Source organism: Onychomys torridus, chromosome 21 (assembly GCF_903995425.1).
Source record: "Onychomys torridus chromosome 21, mOncTor1.1, whole genome shotgun sequence".
Taxonomy (NCBI): domain Eukaryota; kingdom Metazoa; phylum Chordata; class Mammalia; order Rodentia; family Cricetidae; genus Onychomys; species Onychomys torridus.
In genome coordinates, this window is record NC_050463.1 from 9,912,272 (window position 1) to 9,930,166 (window position 17,895).

At 36.6% G+C, this 17,895-nt stretch overlaps 1 protein-coding gene across 1 annotated transcript; it reads right to left on the bottom strand.

The window, feature by feature from the left end:
• Positions 1 to 13,218: 13,218 nt before the first annotated feature.
• Positions 13,219 to 17,566, bottom strand: LOC118571691 (zinc finger protein 54-like). Its single transcript, XM_036170914.1, has 2 exons — positions 16,549 to 17,566; positions 13,219 to 14,453 (listed from the first exon to the last, which is right to left on the bottom strand). The coding sequence occupies exon 2, from the start codon at positions 14,440 to 14,442 to the stop codon at positions 13,258 to 13,260; it is 1,185 nt and encodes a 394-aa protein (XP_036026807.1). The 5' UTR covers positions 14,443 to 14,453; positions 16,549 to 17,566; the 3' UTR covers positions 13,219 to 13,257.
• Positions 17,567 to 17,895: the final 329 nt, after the last annotated feature.

Genomic DNA, 17,895 nt, shown 5'->3' on the forward strand with positions numbered 1-17,895 from the left:
GCCTTCTGTAGAGTTGGATTCATATTGCTTAAATCTTATTGCATCATGGAATGCTTTTCTTTCTTCATCCATTGTAAATAAATTTTGTTGAATATGAAATTCTTGGCTGGCATTCAAGGGAAGACATGCCCAACTTGGACCAAGGTTGTGGCCATCTGGGAGGACTCCCATCCCCACCAGGAAAGTTCCCTTTCTCCAAGACCCACAGCAGACCCTATGATCTCCACGCTTTGCCCCCACCCCAATCTGCCCAAGACCCCAGCCACTTTCTGAGACTTAGAGAGCAGCCCCCAAACCCCCAGCTTCCATCCCGCTCCAGAACTCCCATGTGGGGTCATAGCCAGAGAGGCCCAACCATAGGTCCCACCCCTGGGCACCAGCCATCCTGGGGAAGACCTGCCGAACTTGGCCCCAGTTTCTGGCCATCCACAGGAAGGTTCCCCTTTTCCAAGACTGCAGGCATACTCTGCAATTGTACACCCTGTACCTACACCCATCTGCCTGGGACACCAGCCACTTCCTGAGACTCAGAGATGAGCCCCCAGCTCCCATTCCACCCTGCAGATCCCATCTGGACAAGATACTGATACCCCAGCCACTTCATGAGACTCAGAGACCAGCCCCCAGCTCCCATCCGGCCAGCACTCCCATCTGCACCAGAGCTCCCATCAGGCCCAGAGCTTCCATCTGGATCAGAGAGGGGTTCCCTAAATCTGTCAGCTCTGTCTGGACCAAGTGCACTGATAATACCAAGAACAAATCCACAAGGAGATGGGCAGACATCAAGGGAGATGTACGTACAACAAAATAAAGAGCAATATAGCATCACCAGAACCTACCCCTCCTCCAACAGCTAGACCTGAACATCACGGAATGGAAGAAGCAGGAGAAAACAATCTTATGAATAACACCATGAAGAGGCTAGAGCCTTATATAAAAGAAATAAAAAATGAAGTGGAGGAACAGACAAACAAAAAATGGGAAGAAGGTTATAAAAAAAAGGACAAATAAAGCAGAAGAAAACATTAAGTCCCTGACAGAAAATCATGAAAAAGCAATGAAACAGATGAGAGAAACAGTCCAAGACCTGAAAAGGGAAATAGAAAAAATGAAGAAGACACAAGCAGAGGGAATGCTGGAAATAGAAAATCTGAGTAAACAAACAGGAACTTCAGATGCAAGTATAACTAACAGAATGCAAGAGATGGAAGAGAGGATTTCTGGTGTTGAAGAAACGGAAAAGAAATAGATTCATCAGTCAAAGAAAACACTAAAGCCAACAAAGTCATGACCCAAAATGTCCAAGAAATATGGGACACTATGAAAAGACCAAACCTACAAACAATAGGGATAGAGGAAGGAGAAGAATACCAACTGAAAGGCACAGAAAATATATTTAACAAGATCATAGAAGAAAACTTTTCCAACTTAAAGAAGGAAATGCATATGAAGATACAAGAAGCCTATAGGACACCAAACAGACTAGACATCCCAAAAAAGTCCCCTCACCACATAATAATTAAACAACTAATAATACAGAGTAAAGAAAGAATATTAAGAGCAGCAAAGGAAAAAGGCCGAGTGACTTATAAAGGCAAACCCATCAGAATAACACCTGATTTCTCAATGGAGACTTTGAAAGCCAGAAGGACCTGGACAGATATAATGCAGACACTAAGAGACCATGGATGCCAGCCTAGACTAACATACCCAACAAAATTTTCAATCATCATAGACAGAACAAGACCTTCCAAGACAAAACCAGATTTAAACAATACTTATCCACAAACCCAGCCCTACAGAAAGCACTAGAAGGAAAATTCCAACCTAAGGAAGTCAGATACATCCTCGAAAACACAGGCAATAGATAACACTACAGCAGAAAACCCCAAAGAGGAGGAATACAGACACACTACCACCAAAATAATAATAATAATAATAATAATAATAATAATAATAATAATAATAATAATAAACAGGAATGAACAATCACTGGTCATTAATATCCCTTAATATCAATGGACTTAATTCACCTATAAAAAGACACAAACTAACAGAACGGATATGAAAGCAGGACCCATCTTTCTGCTGCCTATAAGAAACACACCTCAAATTCAAAGATCGACACTACCTAAGAATAAAAGGCTGGGAAAAGACTTTCCAATCAAATTGTCTTAAGAAGCAAGCTGGTGTAGCCATCCTAATATCCAGCAAAATAGACTTCAAACTAAAATCAATCAAAAGAGATCAAGAAGGACATTACATACTCATCGCAGGAAAGATCCCCCAAGCAGAAGTTTCAATTCTGAACATTTATGCCCCAAACATAAGGGTACCCACATATGTAAAAGAAACATTACTGAAGCTTAAATCACATATAAACCCCCACACATTAATAGTGGGAGATTTCAACACCCCACTTTCACCTCTGGACAGATTTGCCAAATTGTAACTTAACAGAGAAATAAGGAACTTAACTGATGTTATGACTCAAATGGACTTAATATCTACAGAACATTCCATCTGAACAAAAAAGAATATACCTTCTTCTCAGCATCCCATGGGACCTTCTCTACAATTGACCACATACTTGGCCACAAAGCAAATCTCAACAGAAACAAAACAATTGTCAGACCACCATGGTTTAAAGTTAGATTTCAACAACAACAAAAACTACAGAAAACCTACAATTTCATGGAAACTGAATAATGCTCTACTGACTCACCAATGGGTTAAGGAAGTAATAAAGAAATTAAAGACTTCCTAGAGATCAACAAAAATGAATACATCACATACCCAAACTTATGGAACACTCTGAAAGCAGTGCTAAAAGGCAAATTCATAGCACTAAATGCCCACATAAAGAAGTTGGAGAAATCTCACACTAGAGACTTAACAGAACACATGAAAGATCTAGAACAAGAAGAAGCAAAGTCTCCCAGGAAGAACAAATGCCAAGAAATTATCAAATTGAGAGCTGAAAACAATAAAATAGAAACAAAGAGAACAATACAAAAAAATTACTGAAACAAAGAGTTGGTTCTTTGAGAAAATCAACGATATGGACAAGCCCTTATCCAAACTAACCAAAAGACAGTGAGAGAGAGCATATAAATTAACAAAACCAGAAATGAAAACGGGGACATAACAACAGACAATGAGGAAATCCAGAGAATCATCAGGTCATTCTTCAAAAACCTCTACACCACAAAACTGGAACATCTAAAAGAAATGGATAATTTTCTGGTTAGATGCCACATACCTAAATCAAGACCAGATAAACAATTTAAGTAGGCCAATAACCCCTGAGGAAATAGAATCAGTCATTAAAAGTCTCCCAACCAAAAAAACCCCAGGACCAGATGGTTTCAGGTCAGAATTCTACCAGGTCTTCAAAGAAGACTTAATACCAATACTCTTTAAATTGTTCCACACAGTAGAAGCAGAAGGAATATTACCAAACTCCTTCTATGAGGCTACAATTACCCTGATTCCTAAACCAAACAAAGATGCAGCAAAGAAAGAGAACTACAAACTGATCTCCATCATGAACATTGACACAAAACTACTCAATAAAATACTGGCAAACAGACTCCAAGAACACATCAAACAATTATCCACCATGATCAAGTAGGCTTCATCCCAGGGGTGCAAGGATGGTTCAACATACAAAAGTCTGTCAATGTGCTGGGCAGTGGTGGCGCAGTCCTGTAATTCCAGCACTTGGGAGGCAGTGCCAGGCGGATCTCTGTGAGTTCGAGGCCAGCCTCGGCTACCAAGTGAGTTCCAGGAAAGGCACAAAGCTACACAGAGAAACCCTGTCTCAAAAAAAAAAAAAAAAAAAAAAAAAAAAAAAAAAAAAAAAAAAAAAAAAGCCTGTCAATGTAATACACCATATAAACAAACTCAAAGAAAAAAAAAAACATGTGATCATCTCATTAGACATAGAAAAGTCGTTTGACAAAATCCAACTCCCCTTCATGATAAAGGTATTGGAGTGATCAGGAACACAGGTAACATACCTAAACATAATAACATAGTAAAGGCAATCTACAGCAAGCTAACAGCCAACATCAAATTAAATGGAGAGAAACTCAAAGCAATACCACTAAAATCAGGAACAAGGCAAGGCTGTCCCCTCTCCCATATTTATTCAATATAGTACTTGAAGTTCTAGCCAGAGCAATAAAACAACATGATAAAAAAGATAAACTGAGTAATTTGTTCAAATCCTTCTTAGGTGACAAGGACTTAAATAGTCCAAGAGAATTATAACTTGAAACTGAGAAAAAAAATTGGCCTTGGTTACCAAAAAAAAAAAAAAAACAAAAAAAAACAAAAAAAAAACAAGAAAGACATGTGGATTGATTGGAAACAATATGATTGCATATTGGTTATTTTACCCTCTAGGCATTCTCCTACAGGAATTTTAGGACAGAGGAAAGTATTATATTAAAATAAATTTTCTAATAAATAAAAATAAAAACATGTAAAAAAGATATCTGACTTGGTTTCAAAAGAAAAATTGAGACTTCATCAATAAACAGGAATAGACCAAACAGAAATTGTTTTATCTTTAATTAAGGGGGACATTGAAAAATGATGGGCAAAAAGAGAACCTTGGCAAAGAGCTTACAGTAATTTTTTGGGAGAGATTAAAAACAAATGTCCCCAAAGCAATAAAATTACACTTGTAAAGAGAGCTGATTGGATTTTGATTCACATTGTATGGAAAACACCCATATGTAGAGCTTGTATATTTTATAAGGATGCAAACAAACAAGGAAACACATATCAAAACATTTAAGTTAAGTGATTCAAAGTCCTAATTCAGTTCAAAAATTAAAATCATATGCTATTCTGTTAATATTAATAGATTTTTCAGGACCTCTTAACATAGTTACTGACTCTCAGTATACTAAAAGAATGGTATTACTACAAAATTTATCCCTAATGAGTCAGAATTAACTTCACTATTTATTCAGTTACAAGATATAATCAAAAATAATAAACATCCAATCTGATACAGGTCTACCAGGCCCTCTAGCACAAGGTAATGATGAGACTGATAAATTATTGATAGGAAATGTGCTGGAGGCCTCAGAATTTCATAAAAAAAATCATGTCAATAGTAAAGGTTTAAATAAGCGTTTTTCCATAACCTGGAAATTGTAAGCAAATATCCTTCTTATTCCTTTTATATCCAGACTCCATTACTAGCAAGATGTAACCCAAAGGGTACTCAGAGGAACGAAATCTAGCAGAAGGATGTGTTTCACTTTGCAGAATTGGAAAATTAAAATATGTACACCATACCATTGATATTTATTTTGGATTTCAATGGGCAACTGCTTTGAGTTGTGAAAAAGCTGATTCAGTCATCACACATTTGCTAGAAGTTATGGCCATCATGGGTATACCTGCACAGATTACAACTAACAATGTTCCAGCATATGTCTCTGGTAAAATGAAATAGTTTTTTCTTATTACAATATAAATTATATTACCGGTATACTACAGAATCCTACAGGCAGTTATAGAAAGATCAAACAGAACTCTAAAGTATATGCTAAATAAACAGAAAGTGGTAACAATTCCCCCCAAATAGATCACATAATGCTCTATTAAATTTAAATATTCTCATTGCTAATAAAAAGAAACAACTGTTACAGAGAGACATTAGATAGCAAAAAAGAAAAAGATCCTGAATCATGACAACACACTGGTGGAATCCCTGATTACCAATACATGGACTACTCACTAAATATGAGGTCGAATTGTTAGGCCTTGTGTACATCCTACTTCACAAATGAGTCTGTCAGATACACTAAGCCTATAAGCTAAAGATGATGCCCCAACATTGCAGAGAAACCGTGGGTGCCTGTCCAGGTGGCTGGCTGTTTCTGTCAACTCACATTTTTTGAAAGCTGCTTGTTTGCACTTCATGTTTTACTAGGTAATATTATTTCCTTCTTAGGTCTCTGAGGGAGTTAAAGATTAGTTATAGTTATAGTTAGTTAAATATTAGACAGTTATAGTTATAATTGAAGATTAGACAGTTACAGTTTTCCTTGTTAAGGATTTCAGAAATGAAACTCACTAAAGAGGTGTGAAATGTATAAATTTAGAAGACATTATAAGATAGTTCTCTGTTAGTAATATAAGTTAGGTAAAAAAGTGATTCAGGTACATTACTTACCAAAATATGATAGATAATGAAATATTTTCTTTGAGTTTGTCAAATGCAAATGGACTAAACATTTTTTAGGTTTATTGCTTGTATATATTTTATATAGTTATTGTACTTATTGTATATAGTTTTTCATATATTAGTTATAACTTTCTTGTTTTTCCTTTTTATTAAAATAAAAGGGGGAAATGTGATATTTTAATTGTGCTGAAATGTGATTTTATTTGTATGTTAATAAATAAAGTTTGCCTGTAGATCAGAGGTCACATAGTGAGGTCACACAGCATGCCATAAACAGAAGTCAGGCAGAACTAGCTGCTGTGGATATCACTCTGTGTAAATAAAGTTCTGATTGTCCAGTGGCTAGGCAGGAAGTATAGGCGGGACAAGAGAGAAGAGAATTCTGGGAAGTAGAAGGCTGGAGGGAGACACCGCCAGCCGCCGCCATGAGAAGCAACATGTAAAGACACTGGTAAGCCACAAGCTGTGTGGCAAAGTATAGACTAACAGAAATGGGTTAATTTAAGATAGAAGAAGCAGATAACAAGAAGCCTGCCACGGCCATACAGTTTCTAAACAATGTAAGTTTCTGTGTGCTTTCTTGGTTGGGTCTGAGCGACTGAGGGACTGGCGGGTAAGAGAGATTTGTCCTGACTGGGCCAGGCAGGAAAACTCTAACTACAGGTAGCCCATAGCCTTAATCCGATCACATGTCAGGCAGAATCTCTGTGTGGTCAAGGACACAGCCAAGCATGGTTACACCAACTTTTAATCCCAGTACCAACCATGGAGAACTGAGGGTCTGTATAGACAGGTAGTGATGGGGAAGTCATGTGACTGGGCTTAGAGCTAATGGCAAAACAGAACAGAAAGGCGAGAAGAATACAGTTTAGATGGCAAGAAGCTCTCTCTGTGGTAGCTACTGCTGGTGGTATGCTATTACCTCTGTATTTGGCCCCATGTTTCTTATTTAATAAGTCTGTTTAGAAATTTGTCTACACCCTCCCAATGGTGTCTTCTACTCCTCATTTAACACTCTTAAAAGAGTTATGCTAGAATAGTAACAAAGTCAAAGCTGGGGACCTGGATGCCAAGCAGTGGGCAATGTGTGTACAGAATTACTTCCTGGATCCTTTTATTTACCTGATTTAATTCCAAGTCATCATAACAATATTTATAAGTTATTCTTTACTTAGTTCTTGAAGTTGTGGAATGCATGACTGACAAATAATTTTTATTTTTTCAAGCAATACCAGTACTCTTTAACTGTAGTCAGCACTGTCTAAAATTCTTTATATTTTCAGTGTTGAATCTGGTGAGTGTATTCACTGTTTACATGACTGATCCTGAAAGTGACTAAATCCGCTTTGAAATGAGTCTGCAATTGGTATAGCAAAGTTTTTCTTGTAGTTTTAATGATTGTATTTGATTAGACCTTTCCAGAACTACCAAGTAAGGGATTTTAACAGATTTTTATTAATGAATGGATGAATAGAAGTACCATAAAGACTACAGCTGTTTCAATGAAACAGCCAAAAACTTTATAATAAAATGAATATTTGTAATAAATGTTATTTAAGAACCCACCAAGCTCATTTGCTAGACTTACAGAATAATTGTCAGTGCATTGCATCTTTCATTATTTCATTAGGATACATAAGCTAGTTAATCCTTCTTTTCTAGTTCCAAGCACTTTTAATTTTTTTTGTGCTCCCTCAAAATGAAAAGTGATGATCATAAGGGGAAAAAATGTAAGGCTGTAAACTCTGTTTTTTAGAAGGGCTGCTTTAATTGCACATAAACATGAAATACTGGGGGGCAGGGGTGACATACCTCAGTGGTAGTATGAGGCCTAGGTTTGATTCCCAGCATTGAAAAATAAAGAACGAAGTAAACAAACATGGAAAGACCCCACACTAAGGCTGTATTCAAAATACTATTCTATAAAAGAAATGACTGTTCATTTACTAAGAGACTTAAGTTCTTATAATTCAGTCCAGAGCCAGGTGGCTACAGCGCATGCCTTTAATCCCAGCACTCAGTAGGCAAAGCCAGGCAGAACTTCATTCTTGCTTGAGGATAAAGATGTAGAACTCAGCTCCTGCTCCAGCACGTCTTCCTGCTCACCATATCCCACCATAAATATAATAAATTAAACCTCTGAAACTGTAAGTCACCCCAATTAAATGTTTTCTTTGATATGGGCTGCCATGGCCATGGTATCTTTCACAGCAATAGAAACCCTAAGACACTGCATAATGAAAAATTTCATTTTTGTTTATCAAAAAAAAAAAATAGTACAAAACCAGAATAACTGATCCAGGCACTGAAAGATGGGGAGCAGACATAGGGATGATGGATGAGATTGAGATTCCCATGGGAACCTGACACTATTATGCATATTTCAGTGCTACAGTGACACGTTTTCATACATGTATAGTATATACTAGTCTGATCAAGGAAACTGGTTGTGGTGGTTTGAACAAAAATGTTCCCCCATAGGTCCATAGGGAGAGTCACTATAAGATGTGGGCTTCATGTGCTGGCTTTCTGGATCCCATTACCTACAGTCAGACACCTTGCTCACTCTTAATACAGTGGAGAGGGGCATGGTCCTGCCTCAACTGAATGTGCCAGGTTTTTCAGTCACCCATGGGATAACATATCCTATTGGAGGAGTGGATGATGGGGTGGATCAGGGGTGGGGGTTAGGTGGTGGTGGGGAGTGGGAGGAGGGATGAGGGGAGTATATAAAATGAAAAAAAAAGATGTGTCCTTCTTGGAGTAGGTATGGCCTTATTGGAGGAAGTGTGTCACTGACATACTTTGAGGTTTCAGATACTCAAACAAGGCCTATTCTCTTCCTGCTACCAGATATAGAACTCTTAGCTACCTCTCAAGCACCATGTCTGCCTGTGTGCTGCCACAAAGATTATAGACTAAACCTTTAACATTGTATAACTCAGACCCAATTACATGTTTTCTAAGAGTTGCTGTGGTCATAGCATCTCTTTATAGCTATAAAGCTCTAATTAAGAAACTGGTAGTGATTTTATTGCATGGTCTGAGTAGCCTGCAGGGGAAATACTTGCAGCAGGAGTTCTTACATGGCTACCTTTCCCTGTGGTATGGATAATGCACATCCCTGTGGTGCCAGCAATTGCATGATCACAAAGTGGGAGTAGAGTCATATAACTAAGGCTGAATGCTTTATCCAGAATAAGTCTGAGAAGAGAGAATGGACATCCCAATGAGACTGTCTTCCTCTATATGGTATAGAATGCCATACCTGCAGGTGAGAACCATGCCCAGTGACTGAAAAACCAATGTTATGTTAATGTTAAAAATACTTGGGCTTTGGTTGATGCTGAAAGCAGATTGTTTTGATTACAGGTAGGGCTCAGGATTAGTAATATAATAAACATCACTTAGTACACTTATGTGTAAAATGAGACTTGCTAAATTGATTAAACTTGACAAATGGTAGTCACCTGTCTCCTGAGTAGATAATATACATTTCTCTGCAGTATGCAGATAGTGCATTCAGCTGAAGAGAGAGGAGTAGGCAGAAGCAAGGAGACAAGGTACAGTACACCAAAAATATTGGGTGATTATTTCCTTGTGCACTATAGGTAGATACATCAAGTTTATCAGGGTTGAAAAGAATAACAAAAACCTGTAGAGGCCTTGTAAATGTATGCAGAGTGAGACAGCCAGAAAAACTGTAACAAAGGATAAAATCTTCCCATGTATTAAACCTTGCTATCAGTTTGATTTAGAATCTTCTGAGCTGTAAGCTTCTGATCTCCTGACTCTTGAATAGCTGATTTTCAGAGTGCTTCACCAAGGCCATTTTCATAACCACACCATTTGTTATGGGATGGTGGTTCGAGACTTTACATTGTTGCCCTGGTAATCTTCTCTTAAAAGTTTCATTAGATACACAAAACATAATACTAACTTTTAAGCGATTTTTAGATTTAGAGACCCATGAAAGAGACAAACAAGAGTATCTAAAGGACTAAGGATTTTTAAGAAATCTATTTATAAATGCTATCAAGTATATCTTATAAGAATAAAAGCAAGTGTTACCAGAATGTCGTTAAGTTTGTGTAAAATTCACTGCTGGGAGTAGGTTACCTCCCAAGAAGATATTGGCCAGAGAGGCTACAGTGGCCTCTAAAAGAATACAGGCAATGTCATTAATGTTGGTTACATTCCAGAACAGGATAGTACCAGCAGGTGCTATTAGGATAGCTAGGGAGAATTGTAGCCCAAAGTCTTACTCAGGTATGAATTCTTCATGCTTCTTAATGGAAGGGCCAAACAGTGACAGCTAGTACAGTAGTAGTTAGATGGATATAGACAGAACCAGCTGTCTGATTAAACTTAAAGCCTTCTCTCCAGGACATTCACATCTGTTTTTTCATTCACTGGGCATGGTTCTCACCTGTAGGTACTCCTTGCCACTCTTTTAGGGAAGGGACTACAGAAGTTCCCAGCACCAAAGACCTACTGCCACTATTTAGCAGGAGTACAGTAGAAATTATTCATATGTCTTTGTTGTTGGTTTTGAATTTTTTTTCCTGGTACTCCAAACTTAGGAAAATACCTAAGGGCAGGAGATTTATGGGCCCATTTAAAAAAAAGCACACAACTGTGATTGCTGTAATTTACACAATATACTGACTAAGCTGCTTCCTAATATTATATTTGTAACAACAGATCATTATAGCTATTAGAGTTCTTTTGAATAACATTCTGTTTCTACTTTCTATGTCTCATTTGACTTGAAAAAACTACTATTGATCATCAACCATGCTATGGAAACAGAAGGGTAAATAAAAGGAGTTAGAAGATCATAGCCAGACTTCTGGGTCATCGCTTCTGTGATGGCTAATCAACTGACTATATCTGAGGTCTATCAAAACCCAAACAGCTGAACACATCTTTGAGGGACTTTTCCTGAAGGATCATTTGAGGTGGAAAGACCCACCCTAAATCTGGGTCACAACTTCTAGTGGCAGAGTATAAATGGACAGGGGATAAGGAAGCTTTTTCTTTTTTCTACTTGTCCCCACTCTCACACACTGGTTCATCTACTCAGCTGCTGAGGCACTCCTACCTGGTATTAGAACATACTACTTGTCCTATTCGGGTTTATTTTCATCATCATCATCATTATCACCATCATCATCATTTTAGATGCCTAATGAGAGAGGCAAGGAAATGGTGATGATTTTGGTGGGTGAAAAGTAGGGTGGATCTTGGAGGTGGGAAAACTGGTCAGAACATACTATGTGAAAAAATCCATTATCAATTAAAAAGAAGACTTAAAAAAATAAAAAGAAAACCCTACTTCTTTAAGATTCCAATATATACCGTAGAACAACTGAGACATCCAGTCTCATGAATGAACAATTATTGGATTGTGGATTTTCCATAAAGAGACAGCCATTTTGGAACTAGCCACACAGCCCATAAACCATTCTAACAAAATCCCTTTTTAATGCGTATAGATTCATCCTATCAGTTCTGTTTCTCTAGAGCAGTGGTTGTCAACCTGTGGGTCAAAACTCCTTTGAGACCATTGGAAAACAGATATTTACATTATTATTGGCAACAGTAGGAAAATTGCAATTTTGAAGTAGCACTTAAAATAATTTTATGGTTGGAGATCACCACAACATGAGCACCACAATATTAAAAGGTCATACATTAGGAAGGCTGAGAACCACTGCTCTAAAAAATCCTGGGTAATTCGCCTTCCAAGGCTCAGAGACCTTTGTAGTGGGGGAGGCAGTAAGAACATAGGAACTGGAAGAAGGCATGGTGGGTTATAGTTATTTACAAATCTGATATTGGCATCAAAGAATTCTCTCCAGCTGATTAGTGTATCAGAGTAGTCAAGGGCCAGGCACTAACTACTTAACTTCCCTCTGTCTCTGTCTTAGGATCTGGCTTGATGCAACAGCAGTTGATAAAAATTATCACACAATAATTTTCAAACAAGACAGCATGCGTTCACATTTCAACAAACTCTAATATTGGAAATATTAAAAAAATGTTTCCAAACACCATTTTATTTGCTCAAATATAAGAATTCACTTCCATTCAAACACATGACAAATTCATGTATTCATCTGGTTTTGTTCTTTACAACATGCTGGCTTTTATAGTGTCTATAAGTCTTTATGCCTTGGTCTTTCTAATATCACTCTTCTATTATTGCACTTTGAAGCAGGACTAAATACTTCTCAATGTTGAGTATTTAAAAATGATTTTCCTGCACCTTCTTGAGGACTTCAGAGCTATTATCCACAAGCATGCAGGTGCTGTTATACTCACATATCTCTGTCAAGGTTTCTTAAATTCTTGGTATTTATAGAGCTTTACTCCAGAATGAATATTTTGAAGATGGAATAAAGGGCAATTTTTTATTAAGGCATTTTCTTGTGTTTCTTTCAGGATGAGTTTTCCAATATATGTACAATTTTAGCATTAGAAGAAAGATTTGACAAACTGAATGCATTTTGAGGGTTCATTAATGTGTGGAATTTCCAGTGAAGAACAGGACATGAGGATCGCACAAGGGTATATATTTTATATCGTTTCTCTTCAGTATAGGTTTTCTGATATACAACAAACTGGTACAAAATCTAAGAGCTTGATCACATTTTTCAGGTTTCTACATTTTGTCCTCATTATATCTATTTTTGATATTGTACAACAAAAATGTTTTTGTTAAAGATTTCCCCACATGGTTACACTTGCAAGAATTTTCTTTAGTATAAATTTTTGTGATATTTTCTAAGATTCCAAGCTTCATTAAAGAGTTTCAAAAATTTCTTTTGTCCTTGTTTCTCTCTATTATAGATCCTGTTGTGACTCAAAAAGATAAAGATTTTTTTTTTTTTTTTTGGTTTTTCAAAATAGGGTTTCTCTTTGTAGCTTTGCACTTTTCCTGGAACTCACTGCATAGCCCAGGCTGGCATTAAACTCACAGAGATCCACCTGGCTCTGCCTCCCAACTGCTGGGATTAAAGGCATGTGCCACCACCACCCAGCTAAGATAAAGATTTTGATATAGAATATGCCAACTTACTTACAATGGTATTTTTGTCTCCAGTGTGAATTTTCTGATGTCTTGTAAGAGTTGAGAATCGGGTAAAATATTTGTCACATTCATGACATTTGTAAGGCTTCTCTCCAGTATGAATTCTCTGATGCCTTCTAAGATTTGAATGCTGGGTAAAAGATTTGTCACAGTCTTTGCATTTGTAAGGTTTCTCTCCAGAATGAATTTTGTGATGTGTTTTCAGAATTGAGTTCGTGGTAAAAGATTTATCACATACTTCACAGTGGTAAGGCTTCTCGCCAGTATGGGTTCTATAATGCCTTTTAAGATGTGACAACTCAAGGAAAGTCTTACCACATTCTTTGCACATATATAGTTTTTCTATAGAATGTATTTTCTGATGCTTTCTAAAAGATGAACAGTGAATAAATGATCTGTCACACTCATTGCATTTATAAGTCTTCTCACCAATATGGGTTCTGTAATGGCTTTTAAGGTATAGCAACTGATAAAACACCTTGCCACATTCTTGACAAGTATAAAGTTCCTTAGCAGTATGGATTTTTTTATGTCTCCTGAAAGTGGAACCATGGGCAAAGGATTTGTCACATTCCTGACATTTGTAAGGCTTCTCTCCAGTATGGACAATTAAATGGCTTTTAAGTGCTGACAAGTGAAGAAAAGACTTACCACAGTCATTGCATCTATAAGGTCTCTCTCCAGTATGAATTTTTTTATGTGTTCTAAGATTTGAACAATGGGTAAAGGATTTGTCACAAACATCACATTTATATAGCTTCTTTCCAGTATGAATTATTGGATGTCCAGTGAGGCTTGAGCAGGAACCAAAGCATTTTCCACACTTCTTAAATTTGTGTGGTTTCTCTCCAATACAAACTGCTTGTTGCATAAGTTTGTAGGTAGCAAAAAATAATGAATTTTTATATTTGCAAGTTTCTTCTCCAGTGTGCATGCTTATATCTCTATTTAGATTTGATGATTTAATCAAGGTATTCCTGTGACTACAATAACAGCTAAAGTTATCAAAATAGTCTGTAGTATTACTTGTTTTATAAACTGTGCATGTGTTGGATTCACGAAGGATTTTGTCAAGATCATTCCATTTAGAATATATCTCTTCACTATCCATATGTTGATGGACAATTGCATACATACAATAGTTCTCTGAAAAATAAGTACATTAATAAAGTTTGATATAAGATTAAGCAGATTCAATGTATAATTGTTTCCCTAAGTTCTCTCTTTTAAGTAAACTAGTAATTTAGAATAGAGCTCTCAGTAGTGGAGATGTTTTGCCCATTATAATTGTTATGGATTCTCATAAAAATATACACAGTAATAATCTTCAAGGATCAATGACTTATAATAGACCCTTCATTCTCATCTAAAATGTATAATTTGGCACAAGTAACTGAGGAATCAGTAATTACATTTGGGATGGAGCTTCTTTCTGACTATATTTAGAATATATTACTTATTTAATTTTTTCAGAAATTAATAAAGAAATAGTTCAATTCAATACTGCATTTATAATATTTACTTAAGTATATGCAGCAAAGATTAATCTTTAGAACACTTAAGTTCTTTTAAAATTAAATGCTTCTTTAAAACTTTCATAGGGCATTTTTCTCAAAGACATGTTGAGCATTCAAAATTGAGGGCAAAATAAATATTTCTGCTAGATATGATATACTGTAGATCATTAGAGGAAGAGACATCATTGTCAGTAATTGCTTATTTCTAACCCTATGTTGACTTAGATCCACATACTACTGTGTTTTCCCTATTTCCTTAAATGGAAATTCCCCAGATCACTGCTTTCACTGGTTCCTGAGATGACTTTCTGGAAGGGCAATTTCACTGAGAAAACAAATGAAGGATTCAACATGATGATATATTTACAGGTCAGGCAATTGCATGGAGTCATGATAGATTATACTATTTTTTAAAAATAAAGGGTATAATATATTTACAAGGAAGGCAATTAAAGAATAATCCTACTTCATGGACTTATGACAGATTATACAACATACAATCATTTCAAGATGACAGCATTTGCATACTAGTATTAAGTCAATATAACTCAGATATAATAAGACAGAGAGTCTTCTTGATGTATCTTGAGAACAACATTTTACAACTTCAAGAATTATTGTGAGTAGAACTGAATGTGGTAAAGCCGTTTTCAGATAGTACTTCTTGTTTTACTTGAACCCCTTGTTTTGGATCTGTTCATTCATTTACAACACCACCTGGTTCTCTGTCTATCTGGCTATCATCTCCTCTCTCCTCACATTTAAGGATACTTTGCTTGGCTTTCAAGAGGTGACCAAGTCTACCCTGAAGATAATTCCTGTGCTTTCTAAAGTGGAACATAACTCTTGCTAGATTCTTTATAAAATTACCTGGACATCTAAGCGAACATAATACTCTGCTCAGCAGATGACCAGAGCACAAACTAAAGAATTCTATAAACAAATTGCCAATTGTTATTTTCTGTCAGTATCTTGAAGATATTTAGGAAAATATTTTCAGTCTGTGTATTTTAAAACTGTATCAGATGAATGATGAAAATGGAACTTTAAGATATGGGTGGGCACACTATATGTTTTTGAGTTTCTGAATGTATCATAGAACAAAAATGAAGGATGCATAATACCTCCAAAAGGGAGGGCAAAACAAACACATAATGCCAAGAAAAAATTCATTTCTACTAGCAAAAATTTGATAATTTCCTTTAGTTTCTGAGACAGCTTCACAGAGTCTACACATCTAAAAAGCTGATGCATACAAAGGATGAATGTCAGGAGCTGAGGAAGTCCCAAGTGAGAGTCCATTGTTACAGAACTGGCCATGTCAAGGACTACAGTCTCAGACCTATGGGGAAATGAAGTCTTCCTCTTCAGGGTGAGTCTTAGAAAGATAGTAAAGCCTTCCTCTGGAGTCTATATGGAAACAATGACCATGTGTGCAGAAAATGTCCACTTTAGCTTTCTTCCCCTAGATATTTATGGCCTCAAGACTGTTCCCCTACAGTGACTGCTCCTAATAAATTTAGCTAAATCTGTCCCCTTGATTCAACTGTATACCATAAGCCTGCCTCTTTGTATACCATAAACCTGCTTCCTTGCTTATTCATATAAAATCACACTTCGTTGTTCAGCTCTGTGCAGTTGCCCTACCTCCTTCTTCAACTCTATATAATAAACACACTGAGTTTCCAGGTTCTGTGGTTTCTCCATCTAAGAACTAAACCTACCTGATCTCAGCTTTTCTAGGTGTTCATGTGTTTGCTTTTCTTCATTCTTTCACTGCTGCTACTTAGGTCAAGTACCTAGAGCCATGCAAAGATGTGACAGATTGACCTAGGAATTCTATAATAAAAATATTATCACCCACAGAGACCAGATTGCTGTAATTCTCCAACATCACATCAATGTACAAAGCCCTCTGAATAGAGTCCAGGTATTCCCACTCCTCCTGGGAGAATTCCACAGCCACATCCCTGAATGTCAACAGACCCTGAAATAACAAACCACAGTTTTATCATGAACTACTATGCTAAACAGAGTGCTTTTCTATATATAAGGAGACAAGGAATTATGGAAATAAACACTTTAGATAACATTATCGGAAGCAGATAATTAAAGGCTTGCAAGGTTTCAATACATAACATTTCTAACAGAAAAGAGGACATGACTACCCACCTGAAATGTGTTTACCAGAGAACCAGCCATTTATCTCTGTTGCTCTCTTCTCTCAGCCTTCTGTATTAAGAACAATGATAGGAATTCTTCTGGTCCTTCCATATCAAAATGTCAAACATAAAATGCTAAAATTAATACTGAAATTTTTTAAAGAACAATGATAACATAAGAGGAACAAACCCCCAGATTAATGCCAGATGCTGTGTCAACAATCCTAAAGCCATGTGAACATGGGATATATATTTAAAGGCCTGAAAGAAAAGAAGTGTCAACCACATTATTGCACCCAGAAAAACTGCCTTGTAAAATTGTTGGAGAAGAACATTTCAAGATAATCACAAATTAATACAATTCATTTTAGCCAAGTAGCATTGCAGATAACAAATAGGGCTAAACCATAAACAGACTCATTAAAGAGAAAATATCCATGAGAAGGTAGGAAATGATACATTTCATTTGCGCAAAACACAAATACAGGCGAGACAAGAGGTAACCAACCGTGTCCAAACACAGCAAAGGATTAATTTCAAGAAGGAAGACAGAAATGTACTACCAATAATCCAACCACCAAGAACAGCAATGAAATCAGAGGAAAGAAATCCTTTGGAATAAAATTCTCAATAGAAACAGAAATGTCATTTCACAAAGCTTAGCAAGTATTCATGTTAAAACTCCTAAAGGAACTAGGAATACATGGAACAGAGCTCACACAATAAAGGATGTGTGTGCCCAAATTAAGACAACAGTGCAGGGCAGAGAAAAAATATGTATATTATTATTTCTAACATTGTAATTTTTAAGATATATTTATTTTATGAGTGTTTTGCCAGCATGTGTGTACCTGGTGCCTCTGGAGTTCAGAAGAGGGTGCTGGATCCCCTGCAGCAGGGGGCCATGTG

Excerpts from the sequence above, each read along its gene's own strand:
- LOC118571691 (XM_036170914.1), bottom strand. The coding sequence starts at position 14,442 with ATGTATGCAATTGTCCATCAACATATGGATAGTGAAGAGATATATTCT.